At 33.8% G+C, this 21,374-nt stretch overlaps 1 protein-coding gene across 1 annotated transcript in view; it reads left to right on the top strand.

Moving 5' to 3' along the window:
* The window catches only part of PARG (poly(ADP-ribose) glycohydrolase), a 118,870-nt gene that overhangs the window by 6,872 nt on the left and 90,624 nt on the right, over positions 1–21,374 (top strand). The window contains exons 4-7 of the mRNA XM_074233141.1: positions 576–759; positions 1,802–1,924; positions 2,078–2,161; positions 13,771–13,845. Coding sequence (XP_074089242.1) covers positions 576–759; positions 1,802–1,924; positions 2,078–2,161; positions 13,771–13,845 — 466 coding nt within the window. The remainder of the gene's footprint in view (positions 1–575; positions 760–1,801; positions 1,925–2,077; positions 2,162–13,770; positions 13,846–21,374) is intronic.

Below are 21,374 nucleotides of genomic sequence, written 5' to 3'. Positions count from 1 at the left end.
GTGTTCTATCTACTGTGCCAAATAGCAGACCTACTTTTGGTCAAGACTTAATAAATCTTGTGTTCCAGGTAGGCATAGTGTGTAGCAGTATAATCCAGATACCTACTATTTTTGGCATAGCCAACACTATTTGTTGCTGGTAGCTGTGGAGTTTCACAATACATTCATTCTAGCACAGGCTTCAGCTTGGCTTTGTCACACATTTGTGGGGAGAGAAAAGGGATTAATGAAGGTAAAAGGGAGGTGTTAGCAGTAGGGCTTCTTTTCTTTCTTTTTTGTCCTGTATTTGGAGAAGGAAATAAGTGGCCAAATATTCTCAACTCTCCCCCCCCTTTTAAAATTATTTTTTCCTCAGTTAAATGTAAAAATAAATTTTAACTTTTTGTTTTCTCCCCACCCTGAAATGGTGAGCAATCAACTATTTTTTAAAATCTTTCCAGATGATTATTTGATACAGATTAAATTTTATCTGGTTTCTAAATTCTGGGACTTGTTTCTGTACCTACAGGTTGTAAGTTGTTCATCTGTAGAATTTTTAGAAGTAATTTGCGTTAATTTGTTTTTCTTGATTTTAGAAAAGATCAATGTGAATTCAAACACCAAAGACCAGACAGGAAGATCCCCAAGTACATTCCACCTCAGGTTTCCCCAGATAAGAAATGGCTTGGAACTCCGTTTGAGGAATTGAGAAGAATGCCTTTGTGTGGAGTTCGTCTTCCTCATCTGAGACACTCTGTCAATCATACAGTAACTGTTCGGGTGTGTCACCTTATCTATTATGGGAGAAAACTCTGAAGAGCTTATTAAAATAGCTTGAGCCATATCTTCATTGTTAAATTGGACCAATGTTTAAGATCCTTGTTACAATTTTGTAAGATTGTGTAGAAGTCGCTGGTTAAGTACAACCCAATATGTTAGAAATACATGTAATGTATGTTCTTTCAAATTACATAGAATATGTTCTTCAAACTTAACTTTTCTGTTCTCTTTCATAGCTGATAAGCTTTTAGTTTAGTTGATGACTCTTCAGAAATTTCAGAAATTTCTGAAACTATGTATACATCTTGTCAGTTAATGAGTTTCCCGTCACATTGGAAATATTACTTTTAGGCTGTATAAGTATATTTCAGGTTTGTTGCAGAGCAGTGATGTCAAACATTCAGTTCACTAAATTAGATTAAAATGTAATTGGGAAATATTTTACAAAGTAAATAAAAATACAAGAACATGGATAATATTAATTTGTAGTTTTCTGAGTCAGTGTGTGATCTACAAAGGCCCCTTCCCTTGTATACATTTCTGTTTGACTTTGACACCACCACTGATGTGGAGGAAATTCATGCATTGGATTAAATTACCTCTAAGAACTCTATTAGTTCTAGGATTCTGTGATTCATCTCTTCATTGTAGTTATAGTGGTTTTTATTTAAAAGCAATTTCCTCCACAAATGTGTGAGCTCTATATAAAAATACTAAATTGTTTACTTTTTATTTCTTTTTTGTTTTTAGGTTTTTTTGCAAGGCAATGGGAGTTAAATGATTTGCCCAAAGTCACACAGCTAGGTAATTAGTAAGTGTCTGAGGTTGAATTTGAACTCAGTCTTTGCACTATCTACTGTGCCACCTAGCTGCCCTGAAAAATACTAAATTGTTTTAAGACTTAATTTTTACTTTTTTTTTTTTGCTGAGCTTAGGCCATAGTTGTACTATTTAGTATTTTCTGTTAAGTCTCTTCATTAGGTCGTTTTGTGAAGTATAGATAAATGTATTCATTGCATTCTGAATATTCTCTTTATTGCAGGTAGATCTTTTGAAAGCTGGAGAAGTCCCTAAACCTTTTCCAACACATTATAGGGATTTATGGGATAATAAGCATGTCAAAATGCCTTGCTCAGAACAAAATTTGTACCCTGTAGAAGATGAGGTAAGAAAAGGAAGTGAAATTTTTTAGGTGTGCTTATGAAGAGAGAGAGGAAGAGTCTCTTGTCTCTCTCTCACTGACTCATTTTCAGAACTAGCATGAAAAGGAACTTGGCCATCCTTCTAAATTTAATCTCCCTTTCTGTTTTCTTAAAAGAATGGTGAACGAACAGCAGGCAGTCGGTGGGAACTCATTCAGACAGCACTCCTTAACAAGTTCAACCGTCCTCAAAACTTGAAGGTATATCCAATGTATACTTTTTTCTTTCTTTTTCTTTTATATTTCTTTTCTTTAATGGAGTTATTGGTGACTACTTTCTATCTTTTATCTTTACACATTCTCACTGCTCTTTGATACCTTTTTTGTAAGTGTATCGCTTATTTCCAAAGTTCTCTGAAATGCCTCTTCCTTCTTTCTAGATATTCTCTCTCTTATATTTTTTAATTACCTAATTACCTTGAGAGGAAAGCATAGGTAGAGAGAAATGAAATGGAACTTAAAGTATTTGTCTTAGGTCACACCTTTTAACTTCCAGTTTTTAATGCTTTATGGTTTTATTATTAAAGTTAGCAGGGATATTAAATGAATCTAAAAATCTACCTCTGAAAGGACAGTTTCTATGAATAATGGAAATAATTGTCAAAGACATCAAATATATAAGAAAAATTTTGTATTTTGGTTAGATTAGTTTCAGGACTCAATGCATTAGTTTTGTCACTCCTATTTAAGTAAACTCATCTCTAATCATCTTACATAGTAATAGAGACTTGTTGGTGTGAAGTTTTTTGATAAAATACTTAGGGGTATTTTTTCAGGGCCAGTGAATGCCTCTGTACAACCTTAATGGATGGTCTTTGATTTTTTTCAGGGTGCGTGAATGCCTCTCTGTGGTGGAAAAAATGAATTATCTGGTCACTGACTTATCTTGATATGCCTCTTTAAACTTAGCTAATCAATTCACAAACCCTCTCATCCTCCAAGGAGCTTCTGTTCTGTTGGGAGGCTACACGTATATCTACAAGGTGTCCTAAAAATCTTAATATAGTGTGAAGCATCAATAGCTCAAAGTATAGGGACTTCATCTAGAAAGTGATGCCTAAGCGGTGGTGCTAGAGACTGAGAAGAACTGAGAAGAGACAGTATTCTAGAAGCCGGTCAGTGCTAAGGCTCACAGGTAGATATTAGAGTGCTGTGTTGGTTAGATCCTCAAATGCTAGAAGGGCGGTGGTTAACATAGAATGAAACTGAAAAGGTTGAATGGTGCCTGGTTGGGATGGCCTTTAAAAGCCAAGCAGCAGACTTTTTGTTTTATCCTAAGAGGAAGCAACTGTAAGCTATTTGAGGAGGAGGGTGACATGGTCTTTTTTTAAATTTTTACTTACTTACTTATTTATTTATTTATTTATATTTTTAGGAAAATCACTTTGGCAATTGTGTGGGAAGATAGATTGGAGTAGGGAGAGACTTGCAGCAAGAGGATCACATATCTTAAGTCCTAACAGTGATCTGTGAATAATTCAGCTGAACCAGATTGCTTTGAACTCCTTTCAGAAACAGCTAAGGGTTTCCTTACTAGAATCTCACCCATTTTGGGCTTGGATTTCTTCTTACTTATTCTTGTCCTATATTTCTTGATCTCAATATCCTTCTACTTGACCAAAAAGGCATAAGCAAATGGATATTCAGTATCTTGGTTTCTCTCTGTGCTGCATATTAATATTGTTCTAAGGAAGTCATAGAAATTTCTGTTTCCCTGTTGTTTTTAATTCCTCAACATTGTTTTATTATTAGTATGTATCACTCCTTCTTTGTGATGGTCTTTTTTTTAAATTCTTTAAAAATGTTAAATTAATTAATTAATTGATTTTGATTTTTGCAAAGCAGCAGGGTTAAGTAACAGCTAAGAGACCGGATTTGAACTCAGGTTCTCCTGACTCCAGGGTTGGTGCTGTATCTACTGCGCCACTTAGCTACCCCAGGGTATATATATATATCCTTCTAATCATTACATAACAGTATTAAAAAGCAAGGAAGATAAATAAAGATGGACAGACTGCTTTGACTTCTTCATACTCATAAATTTTATTGCATCGTAGTTTTTTTCCCCATCGCTCTCCCCTCCTTGAACCACCTTTGTTTATAAGCTTCTTGAGGCAATGTCTCTATTGGATCTAGGGGTCTTGTATATAAGTGTGAATTGAGAGTCCCAGATCTCTTTAATAGGATGTGCCTGCAGTTTTGTGCTCAATTCTGGATATCACATTTTAAGAAAGACATTAACAAAAGAAGTGTGTCCAGAGAGAGAGCCTAATTATTTTAGAAAGATGCCAGATTTATTTTAGATTGAGGTTCCTTGAAGTTCTAGATCTGTTGAAAGAATTTAGGATTGTTTCACTTAAAGAGAACATAATTATTGTCTTTGAATAGTTTAAAGAGCTGTCATTGAAGTAAGACTGGACTCCAGGGATGGAACTAGGATCACTTTGGCAATTACAGGGGCACATATTTCCCCTCAGTCTAAGGAAGAGTTTTTTGTTTTTTTTTCCCAAAATTCAAGAAATCTTTTATTGGTTATTTTTTAAAGTCATTTATGCCATGAATTCATAGGGGATTGGTTCCAACAGCTCAGGTTCCTTGCCATATGTTCTCACAAAGTGTGCTTCTCTGGGTGGAGCAGGCTGATGTTTAAGTTGAACCCAAGTGCCTTTTTCTTTGGCTTCTTTCTTCTGATCAGTTTTCTTTACTCACTTCAGGAAGCTATCTCTGCTCTTAGAATGCTTAATATGCTCAATACGCACATTAATTCTCTTGGCTAGAATCTTGCCCTTAACCTGTTTGTTTACAACAATGCCTACAGCATGCTGTGTAACATTATAGATTTGTCCAGTCTTGCCATGGTAACATTTGTGGGGCATTCCTTGCTGAACTGTGCCCATACCCTTGATATCTACAATATCACCTTTCTTGTATATGCACATATATGTAGCCAGAGGGATGACACCATGTTTTCCAGAGGGCCCAGAAAACATGTATGGACTCCCTTTCCTTTTTTAAGGGAGAGTTTTCTAAGAAAACTTAAAAAATGAAACAGGCTGCTGTGTGGAGTTAATGAGTTCTTTATTTTTATAGGAACTTGGTTGAGAATACACAGACTTAGTAGAAGGGATTAATTTATTTAGTAGAAAATTAGACTCAGTGTCTTTATGGTGGTGGTGAAAGAGTACTAGGTTTTTGTGAGCCAATGACCTCCCTCACATCCCAACTCTGCATATTGCTAGTAGATTAATGATTTCATCTCTGACCTTGTTTCCTTTAATATCTGCTATATCTTGGCCTTTCAACCTCATCAACATTTCTCTTTTCATTCAGTCACTACCTTAGTTTTGAACTCTCATTACTTCTTATGTACTATTGTAATAAGCTCCTAATTGGTCTCCCTAATTTAGGTTATCTCCCAATTCAAATCATCGTTCACAGAGCTGCCAAAGGAACTTTCCTTAAATACAGCCATACCTAGCATCACTCTAATTAAACAATTCCAGCGACTTCCTCTTACTTGTAGGATAAAATACAAACTGGGTACCATCTTGTCATTCCAGTCCATTCCTCTCTTTCCTGGGCTTTGGTTCAGCCAACTAGCTATGTCTTCTTTCTTGGTGTCTGTGCCCTGGGGTTCCTCCACTGCTTAGTAGTGCCTCTCTTTTCTAATGAGCAATGACTTCCTGTAGACACTGCTACAGATTCACCTTTAGTTTTTCCTCTTTGGAGCCTTGGAAACTTAACACAATACTTGGCCATAAATGGACTAAATTGCTATTGAGTGATTGATTGATGAGGAGATTAACCTAGATGACTCTAAACTTGCTTCCAATTCTAATTCCTTTGACTTTTTTTTTTTAAGGTTTTTGCAAGGCAAATGGGGTTAAAGTGGCTTGCCCAAGGCCACACAGCTAGGTAATTATTAAGTGTCTGAGGCTGGATTTGAACTCAGGTACTACCGACTCCAAGGCCGGTGCTCTGTCCACTGGGCCATCTAGCCACCCCAATTCCTTTGACTTCTAAGGCTTCCCTTGACTTTTACTATTATAATATCCTAAGTCTAATGAAATTTTTTTTGAGAGAAAATAATTAAACTTTTTCATGGATTTTTTTATTGGTTTTCATAGCTTTTTAACCAAATAGCCTTTAATATCTATTTCTTTAAGCAGTTTACAACTTAATGTATTATTTTATATTGTTTTTATATCTTAAAATTGATTATATGTTGAAGTATTGAAATCTCTATTGCTCTTACTTTTAGATTGGAGTGGGTAATCTTTTCTGACAAGGACCATTTGGATATTTATAACATTTGTGGGCCATATAAAATTATCAGCTTAAAATTTAATATCTCATCCCTAATGTGAGCTCCGTCTGAGGTTGCTGTGGCAGCTCCAGTCCACATAATTTTGCAGGTTTTAGACAGCCTGAGGGCCAGCTGTCTCCTTCCCCTGCTTTGTAATATGTTGGACTCTCTTGAAGGGTGTACAAATAATGCAAACTGGTTGATCCTTTCAGAGTGGGAGCACTTCAGCACATGACCAGTGATGATGGACTGACAACATGTATATATGTTGTCTGAAGGCCAAACAAGCTGAGTTCAGAGAAAGGCTGTTGGAATCAGCTTGAATTTTTTTAACCATAGAGACTCAATACAACTTTTTTATTAAGTTGTAGAGAAGTTGCAAATTGTATTAGTAAAGTAAGTGACTGTACTGATGAAATTATAGATCCTTAAAGTAAAGAAATGCATTTCATCATAGCACAGTTTTGAAATTTTGTTCTTCGTGATTTTTATACCATTATAATTTTTGAGGTGTTGGGCATTATGTTAAAATTATTTTTATATCATAAATGCATTTTCAATTTTATATTAAATTTCTTGAGCATAATAACAATTATTATGTTTTAAGGTGTATGTAGGTGGCTTGCCCCTTCAATAATATGCTTTGATTCACTTAGGTAAATTAGGAAGATTTTGTTTAGGTAGCACAGTAGGATAGTGCACTGAGTCTAGAGTCAAGCAAGAGGTATGTTCTTGAAGTTGACCATGATATCAGTGAAATGATGCCATCACATGCACAGAAATTAGATTTGAGTGAGGGGGTGCTGTGCTAAGTCACTAACTTGGCTATCTCCTCCAGAGTCATCTGGGTCCAGTAGCCAGATATGAATCAGGGATGAATGGAGTCGTCTCAGGAACCAAGACAATTAGGGTTAACTGAGTGGGCCCATGATTTTAAAGTTATTAAGGGTCAGATATCTAAGACCTGATTTGAAATCATGTCCTCCTGACTTCAGGGGCCTTGTCTATTTTGCCACCTAGTTGCCCCCCTCCCCCCATAGTGGTGTTTTGGGTGAAAGGGTATGTATGGTTTTATAGCTCTCTGGCATAGTTCACATTGCTCTAAGGAACAGTTGAATTAGTTCACAATTCCACCAATAATGCATAATGTCTCACTATTTCCACATCCCTCCAACTTTTGAAATTTTCCTTTTCTGGGGGGTGGCTAGGTGGCACTGTTCCCATTGCCTTGTAAAAACCTAAAAAAAAAAAAACAAACCAAAATAGAATTCTTTATAGGGGCAGCTAAGTGGCATAATGGATAAAGCACCGGTCTTGGAGTCAGGAGTACCTGGGTTCAAATCCGGTTTCAGACACTGAATAATTACCTAGCTGTGTGGCCTTGGGCAAGCCACTTAACCCCATTTGCCTTGCAAAAAAAAAAAAAGAAATTTTCCTTTTCTGTCTTCTTAGTGAATCTGTTAAGTTTGGGATAATTTCTTAGAGATGTTCTAATTGGCATTTTTCTAATCATTAGTGAATTAGAGCACCTTTTTTTTTGTTTGTTTTGCAAGGCAGTGGGGTTAAAGTGATTTGCCCAAGGTCACACAGCTAGGTAATCATTAAGTGTCACGCCAGATTTGAATTTAGGTCCTCCCAATTCCAGGGCTGGTACTCTATCTACTGTGTCATCTAGCTGCCCTAGAGTACTTTTTCATAAAACTATATATAGCTTTGCTTACTTTCTCTGAAAACTATTCATATCCTTTGACTGTTTATTATTTGGGTAAGGGATCTTATTTTTATAAATTTGATTCAGTTCTCTGTATTTTTGAGAAATTAGTCCTTTATCAGAAAAACTTGCTATATTTTTTTCACAGTTATAATTATTAACTGTATGTTTCCCTCCATTTTATCCCCCTCATTTATCCTACTGTCTTCCTTCATGCTGTCCATCTTCAAAAGTTTTTTTTTTAGTTTTTTCCAGGCAATGGGGTTAAGTGACCTGCCCAAGGTCACACAGCTAGGTAATTATTAAGTATCTGAGGTCAAATTTGAACTCAGATCCTCTTGACTCCAGGGCTGGTGCTCTATCCACTGTGCCACCTGGCTGTCCCCCTCAAAAGTAGTTTTCTAGGGGCGGCTAGGTGGCGTAGTGGATTAAGCACCAGCCCTGGAGTCAGGAGCCTGGGTTCAAATCCAGTCTCAGCCACTTAATAATTACCTAGCTGTGTGGCCTTGGGCAAGCCACTTAACCCTGTTTGCTTTGCAAAAACCTAAAAGAAAAGTAGTTTGCTTCTGGCCACCACTTAATGCAAGTTGCCTTTCCTTCCATCAGTCCACACACCTCAGGCCTCTTCTCTTATCCCCTTCCCTTCTTAATTTTCTGTATGATAAGATAAATATTTATATCCAACTGAGTTATGTTATTTCTTTTTTTAGCTACTAAGATTCAAGCACTCTCACCTATATCCCCCATGTTTCCCTTCACTGTAAAAGCTCTTTAACATTTCTTTTTAGTGAAATAATTTACCCCATTCTATTCTCCCTTTCCTTTTTCCCCAGTGCATTTCTCTTTTTTACTTCTTAATTTTTTCTAGATACCATCCTATCACATTCAACTCATACCTGTGTTCTATATCTCTATATACTCCTTCTCACTAAATAGTGAGTAGGTTTTAGGAATTAACCAATTATCTGACTCTATAGGAGGTCTCTTGTAACAAAGTAAAATTAATTTAATACAGTGACCCAATGAAAGTTTCTGCAACATTTCACCTCTGTAGAAACTGTCCTCTTCCCCCCTTACTTTTAAATAATTAAATATATTTTTCTTCTTTTCTGCCCCCACCACTTAAAAAACAAATTTATTGTAATAATGTACAGAGTCAAACAAATTTCCCCAGACTGGAATATTTGTGTGTATATGCGTGTATATGTCTCAATTCTGCACCTAGCACATCTCATTATCTGGCCTTTGGAATTATGAGTAGACATTTGCTTTCAAAATGTCTTTTTTTCCGGGGCAGCTAGGTGGCGCAGTGGATAGAGCACTGGCCCCGGAGTCAGGAGGACCTGAGTTCAAATGGGGCCTCAGACACTTAATAATTATCTAGCTGTGTGGCACTTAACCCCATTGCCTTGGGAAAAAAAAGTGTTTATTTCCTCATTTCTTATAACATTCTTACAGTCTTTATTCAATTACATTTATATATAACAATTTCTTCAGTCATGCTTTAATTGTTGGACTGTGGTTTGGTTTCCAGTTTTTTTGTAGGAGCAAAAAGAGCTGTCATAAATATTTTTATACACATCAGACTTTTTCCAATTTATTTGATCTCTTTTGGATTTATGCCTAGAGGAATAAGGGGTTAAAGGACATGCAACAAATTTTTTGTGGATAATTCAGAATTTCTTTCCAGAATGGTTGTACCCATCATTAGCTCAGTCAGCAACTACATGCCTGTTTTCCTATAGTTTCAACATTTATCATTTTCATTTTGTCCTCCTTGCCACTGAAGTAGATTCCTAGAATTGCTTTAATTTTATTTCTTTAATTATTAGTAATTTTGAGCATTTTTTATGATTATAATCCTCATTTCCTGTCAGATTCTTATTTTTAGACTATTAATTGGAGAGTGACTTTTTTTAAAATTAAAAATTTGAATAAATACTTATCTTGGAAATGAGACCTTTATCAGAGAAACTTACTACACAGATTTTTTAAAAGTTGTTTCCTTTCTAATCTTAAGTTTATATACTTTGTGCAAAAACTTAAATTTTATGTAATCAAAATTATCCAATTGGTTACTGGAACAGAGTTAGTATGTAGAAGCAATATCATAGTATTTGATGAACATTCAAGAGCCCAGCAAATGTATAAAGACTTACTATTGGGTGAAAAAAAAACTGCTAAGAATATTGTCTGGCAAGATGGAAGGCATTAAATATAGACTAATGCTTTACATTTCCACAATGACAAGTTGTAAGTCGGTATTTGGCCAAGATCAAAAAGATTTCTCACATCATAAACAGAAGACTGTGAAGAAATTACCTATAAAATCTGTGGGTAGGAGAAAAATTTGTAACCAAGGAATTGAACTTAGCCATAAATGAACTTCCAAAGGGGAAAAAACAAACAAAAAATATGAACTTGTAAGTGAATTCTATCAAGCATTCAAAGAACAGTTAATTCTAATACTATTTAAGTTGTTTGCAAAAATAGCAAAAGCAAGGGATCCTACCATATTCTTTCTATGGGACAGATACGGTCTTGATACATAAAATAGGGTGAATTTATTCAATATCATGCCAGTTAAAGTGAAAAGATTACAGGACTAGAAAAAAATAATTAAATTCATGTAGAGGGGAAGAAAAGTCAGTCATCTTAAGAGAAATACAGCTAATCCCTTCTACATTGCAGGGGTTATGGGCATAGTACCTCTATAATCTGGAAAATGCACATAAAAATTTTTGACCTCCTTCACACTAAGGAAGAAATTTATATATAATATTAAGATATAAAATAATGTTATTATGTAATACTATACATATATTTTATACAATTATGAATTTCTAAATTTTTTGTTTGTTCATATGTTGCCTGTGACTTCTGCAAAACTCACTTCTTATTACCATTTAATTTCTTATACCAACTCATGATATATCAAAACTTCAATGGGGAAAGTCAATATGTGAAGGGATAACTGTAGTGAAAAGAAATGAGAGCAAAGGTGGTCTAATGTTAGATCTCAAACTATATCACAAAGCAGTTATTAAACAACTTAGTGCTGATTAAGAAGCAGAAAGATTGATCAGTAGAACAGATTTGGAATACAACATAGAAAGAAATGTATCTAATAACCTATTCATTAACACAAAGACCCTAGCTATTATGAAAAGGACTTACTGACAAAAATTGTTAAGAAAATTATGTAGCAGAATTGTAGAAAATCAAAAAGAAGATACTTAACGAGGAGGAAATTGGAAGTTATATATATAGAAATTATATAGATTAGCATAAACTCAGTTGTTAAATAAATTCACCAGTAGATGGCATAGTCATCTGTATCAAATAGAACTTTGATCTCTGATTCAGTTGTAATTTCAGATCATGCAGATCATAACCTGGCTATTCTTTTTGACCATCTGGAACTGTTGTCAGTGTCTTTCTTTATTTGCCATTGGGAATTCATCCAATGTGCTGGAATTCTTAAAGTAAATGAAAAGCTCCTTACTGTATATATTTTTTTTTGACCTGAAAATAGTCTGCATAAAACTATCAACAACTCCTATATTTCAAAAAAAATAATCTCTTTAGGTCACCATTTCTGAATCTATTTCTCTCCTACTAGCCAAGCTCATTTCTTATAACAAAGCATTAAAAAAAAGGGAGGAAACAGAAAACAATTCAGCAAAACTAGCCAACATGAATTGATAGTACTTAGCCACTGTATCATATTCGTAACTTAACTTTGTAAAGAAGGGAAGGAGAGGGATGGCTAAGAAGGAGAGGGATGGCTACGTGGCACAGTGGATAGAGCACCAGCCCTGGAGTCAGGAGGACCTGAGTTCAAATCTGTCCTCAGACACTTAATAATTATCTAGCTGTGTGGCCTTGGGCAAACCACTTAATCCCATTGCCTTGCAAAAAAAAAAAATCTAAAGAAAAAAAGGGAAGGAGTTCATTTTCTTATCTCTTTCACAGACAGTCTTGTTCCTTACAATTAAATAACATTTAGTTTCTTTTTGTTTTTATCTTTTCCATTTTCATTTTATTGTGTATGTTGATTTCCTGGTTCTATTTATTTATTTTGCTTTGGTTCATGTAAGTCACACATGCTTCTGTGGATTCTACCTGATGTGATATTATTCTGTTCTATTGTTTAAATTTCTTCATTTATCCATTCCACAATTGATGGGCATTTACTTTGCTACCTATTCTCTGCTGCCATAAAGAGTACTGCTGCAATTATTGTGATATATTTGGGATCTTTCTTTTTTGCTCTGGGTATATATGATCTTTAGACCATTGGGTGTGGACATTTTTGACCCTTTCTTAATGTAATTTCACATTTCTTTTTTTTTTTTTAATTATTTATTTAAGGCAATGGAGTTAAGTGACTTGCCCATGATCACACAGCTAGACAATTATTAAGTGTCTGAGGTCAAATTTGAACTCAGGTCGTCCTGACTCCAGGCCTGGTGCTCTATCCACTGTGCCACCTAGCTTTCCTTCACATTACTTTCCAATATGGTTAGACCAGTTCACATTTCCACCAATAGCTACTGCTGTGCCTGACTACCAGTAACCCTTCTTGCCCAACTTTTAACTTTGCAAATTTGCTGGATATGAAGTGAAAACTTAATTATAACAAATTACTTGATTGAACTCTGACAAAGGATAGTAATTGAATAGAAAGTAACAAATACTAGGTATGTGAAAAATTATTTATTGATATTGAGTACATTATATATTTCCTTGTTCCATTCTCCTCTCCCCAACTAATTTTTTTAATTCCATTTGTGAAGGCATATTTCATTTTTAAAACATTTTAAGGAAAGATGAATGAAACTAATAAATTGAAAATTTTTACTAGCCTAAGCCATGTCCCTTCATCTCTGTAAAGAGATGTAAAGCTCTTTTTTTGGGACACTAAAAAAAATTTTATTTTTTACAAGTTTGCAGCATTCATTTTTACTTGTTCTTTGGTCATTGTTCTTGTTACAATGTTATGGTCATTATGTATACTGTTTTCATGTTTCCTCTTATAGTAGTTGGCATTAGTTTGTTAGTCTTCTGTTTCCTTGTGTTAATTAAATTAATTGTTTTTTTAATCATGTAATGATCCATTACATTTATGTATTACCTAATTAATGGGCATCTACTTTTTCAGTTTTCTTTTTCCTTAAAACTGCCTTAAAGATTTCAGGTCTTTTTGTTAGTGATCTCTTTGGGGTATATGCTTAACCATAGAATCTCCATGTTGTCATTTTATTGCATAAATCCTAATTGCTTTCTAGAATTGTATTAATTCACAGCTCCACCAACAATGCATTGGTATTATATTTTTTTCTACAACCCTTCCAACATTGACTATTCCTTTCTCTTTACCAGTTTGCTGAATATGGGGTAAAATCTTCAGATTTAAAAAAATTACTTGATTAAATTCTGTCATATAGCAGAAATTAAACAGGAAATGCCAAATATTAGGCATTTGAAAAATTATTTATTGAGATTAAATATATTATATATTTTCTTGTCTTTGTCCTCTCCCCACAACCCAGTTGGATTAACTTTTGTCATTTGTCATCATCTCATTTTAAAATGAATGTGTATTTTAATCTGTCTATACTCAGTGATATATGACAAATGATAGGTGTTGGGGGAAATTTGTCTAGAACTAAGACATTTCTAGGTAATAATACACCAAATGGATAATGTCTTAGGAGATAATTGAGTTAATTGTCCAACCATTATCTGTTCTAATCAGTGACATAGATTTTGTTCATGCTTTTTCTGTAGGATGCGATATTGAAATATAATGTTGCCTATGCCAAGAAATGGGACTTTACAGCTTTGGTTGACTTCTGGGAAAAGGTAGAGTATGTTTGTAGTATGGTAATTATTATAGGCAGTTGAAAATAACCAGTTTGCATCTGTTTGTGTTTCATCATTTTCAGCTATCCTGTTGATCAAATCACCTATTTGCTCACTCAGTTTAGCATACTACTGCAAATTTTCTTCATTTATTAGTATAACTGTAAATTAAGATAAATTTTATGTAATTTTGATTGCCTATTAGAAATATTAATCTGTCATGAGTCCTGATCGTTTTATTTTATTTTTTTATTTATTTAAGGCAATGGGGTTAAGTGACTTGTCCACATATCTAAGCAGTTATTAAGTGTCTGAGGTCACATTTGAACTCAGGTCCTTCTGACTCCAGGATTGGTGCTCTATCCATTGTGCCACCCAACTGCCCCCGATAGTTTTATTAATTCCTTTATGCATTTGTTCTTTCCACAATCATTTAATAAATAGCCACTATATTTCCAGCTAATGTATTCTGAACTTTTGGATGATGCTGGCATCCTAAAATTGTAGGTTTTAGAACTGAAAGGGACTTTACAAATCATCTAGCCCTACCTTGCATTATGAGACCCAGGCTATTGCAATGCCTTGTCCATAGAGCATCCCATAAATAGGGTTGAATCCAAATTTTCTCACTCCAAATTCATTATGTTTTTATTATAACTATACATTGGGAGATCGATATTTCCTTATGCTAAAAATTTGGATAATTTATATTGAGCTTATTATAATCATTATAATAAGCACTTTATTCATTCTCCTAAAATATATTACTGGTTTTATTCACTAGCATTTTTTCCATGCTGTCATTATATGGATTACCAGTTTGTCTCTTGGAACCAATCTAAATAAACAAACAAATAAATAAATAAATACATATATACATATATATAATATATATATTAGAGAGACAGAGAGAGAGAAGGAGTTAAAAATCTACAATGAAGCAAAGAAGGCAATTTTAAATGACACAAATTGGATTAGTTATAACAATTTATACTTAATAATGGTATATATTATGAAAAGCAAGAAATATGGAAATATATTTTAAAGTAAATTAAAGTTTTTGCTCTCAGAATTCTTTTCATAATTGTTTTTATTGGCTAAGAAATTATTTGCAACTTATAAACTTTTTTTAATTTTTGAAATAATATTCTATATTCCTTCTTTCAAAATGCATACGTAGAGTCTTTTACAAATCAGATTGTCAAGGTTTCTGTTGAGGAGGATGATATTGAAAGAATTAGTATCCTAGTGACTACTGTAGGAATACTTGTGACATTTTTGGATTATCAGAGCTTTCCAGCTTTTAATGACATTCATTTTCTTATTAGGAATAGGTATATTTATCAGTGGAAAAGCTGAGGGATTCAGAATGGAAATTGTTGGAATCTTTATGAGGTCAACTTGATTTATTTTTTTGGTTTTTGCAAGGCAGTGGAGTTACGTGATTTGCTCAAGGTCACACAGCTAAGTAATTATTAAGTGTCTGAGGCCAGATTTGAACTCAGGTATGCCTGACTCTAGGGCCGGTGCTCTATCCACTGCACCACTTAGTGCCCCCCCCCCCCCCCCCAGGTCTTAATTTTAAATGAGTAAAATTCTCTTAAGAGTTTGAAGATATTTATATTGCTTTTTTCTTTCTGTGCCAGATTTTGATACATCAGTGGATTACTGATCTCTTTACTGTTAGAGGTAAAATACCCCTTGTGGTTTTTTTCTGCATCTTTCTAGAAATCCTTCATAAAGAATCTATCCAATGTCCTAGGGACTTTTCTATGGTCCTTTTGATATTTGAGAGTACAGCACACAGATGGGCCACTCATCTTTTACTCCAGCCACCTGTCTAGCTCACCATTTTTCTTAGGATTGATGTCTTTTGTACTTTCTATATTATGCAAGTTATATTGATTTCCACTTCAGCCTCCTTTCAAACATTTTTTTTTAAAGTAACATTTCCCTTCAGGACACTTGGAATTTTAATTTTGAAATGGTGGTCTGTGATTCATTATCTTATTGCTATCATTGGAAGAATCAAGGGAATAGAAAGATGATCTTTTGTGGCAGCAAACAGTTTAGGATCATAAAAATGGTGGACAGTTTTTCCATTTAATTCTAGTTCTAGGTCATTGTTCATCTACACTTCTTGTCTAAGAGTTATATGTACTGTGTAATATTGATAATGAATGCTAAGTGCTTTATAAACCTTAAAGTGCTATGTTTAATAACTTAAATGTGCTATTCTTCTTATTATATTCACTTGATGGACTAACTCAGTGTCCATCTTCATGTTTTAATCTATGTAATTATATGATTTCATTTTGATTTTTTAAGAGTGAAACTTAGGCCAATATATTTTGAATGAAACATTTTAAAAATTAACATAAATGTGTGGACCATTTTATAGAAAAGATTATTGAGCATCTCTGTAACTGATATTAAATATAAATTTGAACTTTTGCAATACCAAACTGAAGAATGAAAATGTCACAGAGTCATGCTATAATTCAAAGCATTTGAAGTAAATATTTTTTCTTATCTGCTATGTTGATACTGTAATCACTTGCATCCTGGCAGATGTCAGACTGTGTCAAGGGTACAATAACTAGGTTTCCTACTGGTTGTCTTTCACCCTGGTGTTGGCAGATTAATGCATTTTAATATCTCTCCTGCTTGCTTTGATTGTCTTAATTGACCTTTAACCATCAAAAGTCAAGGTCCATTTTTATAGTAGTACTTGTAAAATCCAAACTAATCTATCATCTTTGTAGTATCAGTAATTTTGGGTCTGGTTTATTGAGCTTTTGGCATGTGTGTTACTGAAAGGTGGGCATAAAATACATAATTCAGGTTTTCAGTCTGTTGAACTATTAGAGAAGGAAATATGTTTTCAAAGCAAATCCCTAAACGTTGCTATTACAAAGCAATTATTTTTGATTCTACAGAAAATTTCAAGATAATTACATTTGGCCTTGAGATTTTCGATTTATTGTTTTTTATTTTTTATTACTTTTTTCCTTTTTCATATTTAATAAAATCATCAAAATATAAGAAAAATGCAGATGGTCCGTTTGCATTTTGTTCTCTTTCAGGCCAGAATTGAATATTATGATTTACTTTTCTGGGAAGATCATATTAAATTTGATACTCTGAAGTGGCAGTAAAACATGCCACTGATTAAAATATAACTGAAACCTTCCTGTGAGTTAAAGCAATCATATTTTCTCTCCTTAATCAAGAATGCTCAGACGTGGTTGCCTTTTTCCTTGGTATGGTGACCTTGTCCAGAAATGATTGATTCATTCCTCTAAGAGTAAAGGTACAAGAAGTTTTTTTTGTTTGTTTGTTTAGGTTTTTGCAAGGTGAATGGGGTTAAGTGGCTTGCCCAAGGCCACACAGCTAGGTAATTATTAAGTGTCTGAAACCAGATTTGAACTCAGGTACTCCTGACTTCAGGGCTGGTGCTCTATCCATTGCACCACCTAGCCACCCCTGTACAAGAAGTTTTGACAAGTTTAGTACAAAGAGCAGATGTGCGAATTACTTTGATGCTTATGCTATTTTATAACTTTGTGGAGATAAAAGCCATTGTTTCTATAGAGTTTGAAGTACATATTTCCTGGTCATTCCATATTAACTTATTTTTCACTTTTTTTGTCAATAATGATGTTTTGCCCTGCCTAAAAATGTAGAAATTATTAGAATTTTTTTATGTCAAAGACAGGAAATACAATAAGAAAAGACTTAGAATTTTCATCTTGCATTCATTTTTAGATGTTTAGGACAGGATGCTTTAAGGATAAATTTACAGCGCAAGGAAACATTATTGTTAGGTATTATAAAAAGAAACTTTCCTTTTCAGTTGTATATGTCTTAGCATCAAATAGTGATTAAAGTCTTTAAAAATTTTCATCTGAGTGGAATTGGAAGGAAAAAACATTTGGTTTGAGGAGTACAATTGTTTAAGTTTTTGTTAGTTCCTAAATAGTCTGAGTATCCACCTCCTGGAGTGTGAATGTTTACATCTCTTTTCATTCTTCTCAAATTTTGCACAATTGCATAGTGATTTTTATTACTGATAAAAGAAATTTTCAGATAAATATCAAATCTCATATGGTACTTTTTATCTAATTTTAGTATTGATTAGTATTCTACATAGCTTTTTTAAAATTTTATTTTGTGATTTGAATGATGGATTCTTTAAGTATTGTACCTTTTAAAACACCAAACTATTTGATTGCTCATAATTTAGTTTGTATTTATAATTACTGATCACATTTATCCATGATATCCCCAAGGTTAAGGTCAGCAAATTTTTCCTATAATATACTCATTTGGATGGAAGTCAGGAATATAATCATAGATTTAATTATTTTGTCAGAATAAAATTACTTTACATGCCCAAATGTAATTTTAAAATTTTTTTGAAATTAAACTGCAAAAGTGATGCTAAGTTGGAGTGACTCTTATTTAGTGCTCTTTGCATCTTAAGTGCTAATGTTAGCCTTCCTCCCTGCCAGCTGTTGGAAGCACTAGGAATGAATATTCTTGTTTTATGGCCCTCCCGTGTAGTGTTCCATTAAATTAAATCTAAAACACTTGCTATAATTTACATTCTAAATGAATCAATACTTTTAATACTGCAGTTTTCCACAGGAAGACAAAGCAAATTTTCATTATATCAGAGAAAGAATGTCATTTTAAGTGCATTTGGAATATTTTGAATACTATTGTTTTAATAAACATGTTGTTATACTTTAGAGTTAATATAATTTGTTGTTTTTAATAAATAATTTGTTATATTTATATATTAGCACAATATCATTGAATTTAAATGGAAAATTCTTCAATGTAATGAACTATTTAAATTTTCCAAATAAGTTTACAGCATGAATGCTTTTAAGAATAAAGTTGATCTTTATGACAAATTTTTTGTAAAACATTAATGGTTGTCAGGAAAAAATAAGAGTATAATAAGCACATGGAAAGAATTTTCATTCTTGCATTTTACCTAATGAGACAGAGACTTAGATCTGGTGCTGATGTTTCTGCTAGGGAAATAAGAAGACCCAGTAAAGTATAGGTGAAGGAGTGCTTAGATGTCTGGGCCCAAGGTTCTCCTCCATGAGTCTCTGCAACAACTCACTTTGACTATGTGACTATCACTGTTCATGTCATGTTCCTCATCTTGGTAACAAGGGGATTGAATGAAGGAACAAATGAATATGTTGTTCTAAGGTTTGGGGAACCAAAGGAAAAGTAATACAATCCCTGCTCATAAAGAGCTCTAATAGTAAAGTTGTTTCTCTAAATTAGATGGAAAGGTCCCATGGGACTTTGGGTGTAGAAGCAAAGGCAGATGACAGTGCTTCCTTTTTTTTAAATTTTTTTTTTTTTGCAAGGCAGTGGGGTTAAGTGGCTTGCCCAAGGCCACACAGCTAGGTCATTATTGTGTCTGAGGTCGGGTTTGAATTCAGGCACTCCTGACTCCAGGGCCGGTGCTCTATCCACTGCACCACCTAGCAGCCCCAAAGTTCTTCTTAAATGTCATTTCAAATGATAAAAATTTTATCACTCTGATTTGTTGAACTATTTTGTAATACCTATGACTTTGATGGCAAGAACTTTCATTTCTGGGATCTCAGTAGTTGTTACTGTAGCATCTACTGGAACAGTTGCCAGATTGCGTCTCCATAGAGATCACTTTTATAGGATGAGTGAGGGAATTGGATGAGCAATCTCTATTCCTAAGATTTGGAGTTCATAGACCTGGACTGTCTAAATTAAGGTTGAATGAAGGGATTTCTTAAGACCTTTCCAACTTGATTATTCACAAACTATAAAACCAAGAACTAGAATAAATATGTGGCAGTGGTGTGTTTTTTTTTGGGGGGGAAGCAAAGTATTTACCAAGCAAAGTATATTATTCTATGTGAGAAAACATGAAAGAGCATGTATTGCTTCTAGAAATTCTCTAGTCCTTTATCTTTGATTGTATTATTTAAATAAGAAGTTGATATTACTAAAACATTGACTAGCTTATATCATTGCAGCGACTTATTTGGAAAAGATTGTCTGAAAACTTCTTATTTTGAGATTTTTACCTTCCTCTCAATGAGCTTGTTTAAAATCATTTGTAATGATGAACTTGTTTATGAATGTTAACAAGTATTTTTAAATTGGTACCCCTGGATTCTAGTAAAATTAACGTTGACACAAAGTGACCTTTTCGTTTGCTCATTTGGACAAAAAAATCGATGGAAAGTCATTCTTCTAAAAATCTGTTATGAAAAACAAATGATAGTAAGTCTACTTTGGAATCTCTAATGATGCAGCTTCTTTTACCATCTTATCCATTTTCTTAGTCATTGATATACAGTTGTTGTTATGCCATGTTTTCAAGCACAGCATTCTAGTGCAAACAACTACATTTCAAGCACAATGAATGATTTTATATTTGCTTTTGCTAATTTTCTTGTCTGAGACAATTTGTCTAAATTTTCTAATTCCACTTCACTTCAGTCTTCCCATGCTGTCTGCCTTGTTTAAAACAAGCAAATACATTTATTTAACTTCTGTAAAATTTAGAATAGTTTTGAATCTGTATTGAGCTGGATCCCTATGTGACTTCAGGAAAATAATCATTGTAACATCCATTTGTGGAGCACTTTTATTTCCAGTATCTCATTAGAGCCTCACGAGGAAAGGACTCAACCATTTATTAAATACCTACTGTGTACCAGGCACCATCCTCACAGTAATCTTAGACTGGTGTCTGTGCCACTTGGCAACCTGAAAGATAAAACAGAAAAGAAGAAAAGAATGTCTTTTAAAATATGGTCTTTCAAATAAACATTTTAAAGACTCTGCAATACTAATACACCTTACCAAATTTTCTTTAAACAAGAAATAGGAATTAACTTCAAATCTGGTTGCCTGTTGCAGCTAATTAATTAATCTTTGTCATACTTAAAATAATGAAAGGGTACTTGTCATTTAGTTACCAACAATAAAAATCTGATTTCTCTTTTACCCATTCTTTTCTCAGGATTTAGTGGTACAGTAGTAACACTGGAACCTATTCACATAGATTTCTGTTTCAAGGTGACAGTGGACTGTTTTAGTTTTTTTGTCTCTTTAGTTTTCTTGAATTGAGTAGAAAGCTGGGCATGGAATCAAGAAGACCTGAGTTCAGTTCCCACATCTGGTACTTATCTGAAAATTAGAGACATAGGCAAGTCCCTAATCTCTCTGAGCTGTAGTTTCTCCATTTATAATTATCTCACAGGATTGTTTATTCACCTGTAAATAGGTACTTACATCACACTGTTATTAGAGGCTGCTAGGTGGTGCTTTGGATAGAACATTGGGCTTAGAGTCAGGACACTCCTGAGTTCAAATTTGACCTCAGACCTTTAGTAGCTGTGTGACTCATGACAAATCATTTAATTTTTGGCTGCCTCAGTTTCCTCTCCTGTAAAATGGGAATAATAAAAGCACTTATTTGCCAGAGTGCTTGTAAGAGTTAAATGAGA

This window comes from Macrotis lagotis, chromosome 4 (genome assembly GCF_037893015.1).
Source record: "Macrotis lagotis isolate mMagLag1 chromosome 4, bilby.v1.9.chrom.fasta, whole genome shotgun sequence".
NCBI classification, from domain to species: Eukaryota; Metazoa; Chordata; class Mammalia; order Peramelemorphia; family Peramelidae; genus Macrotis; species Macrotis lagotis.
The sequence above is the reverse complement of the archived record's forward strand: the minus strand, read 5'-3'. Positions and strand labels throughout refer to the sequence as shown.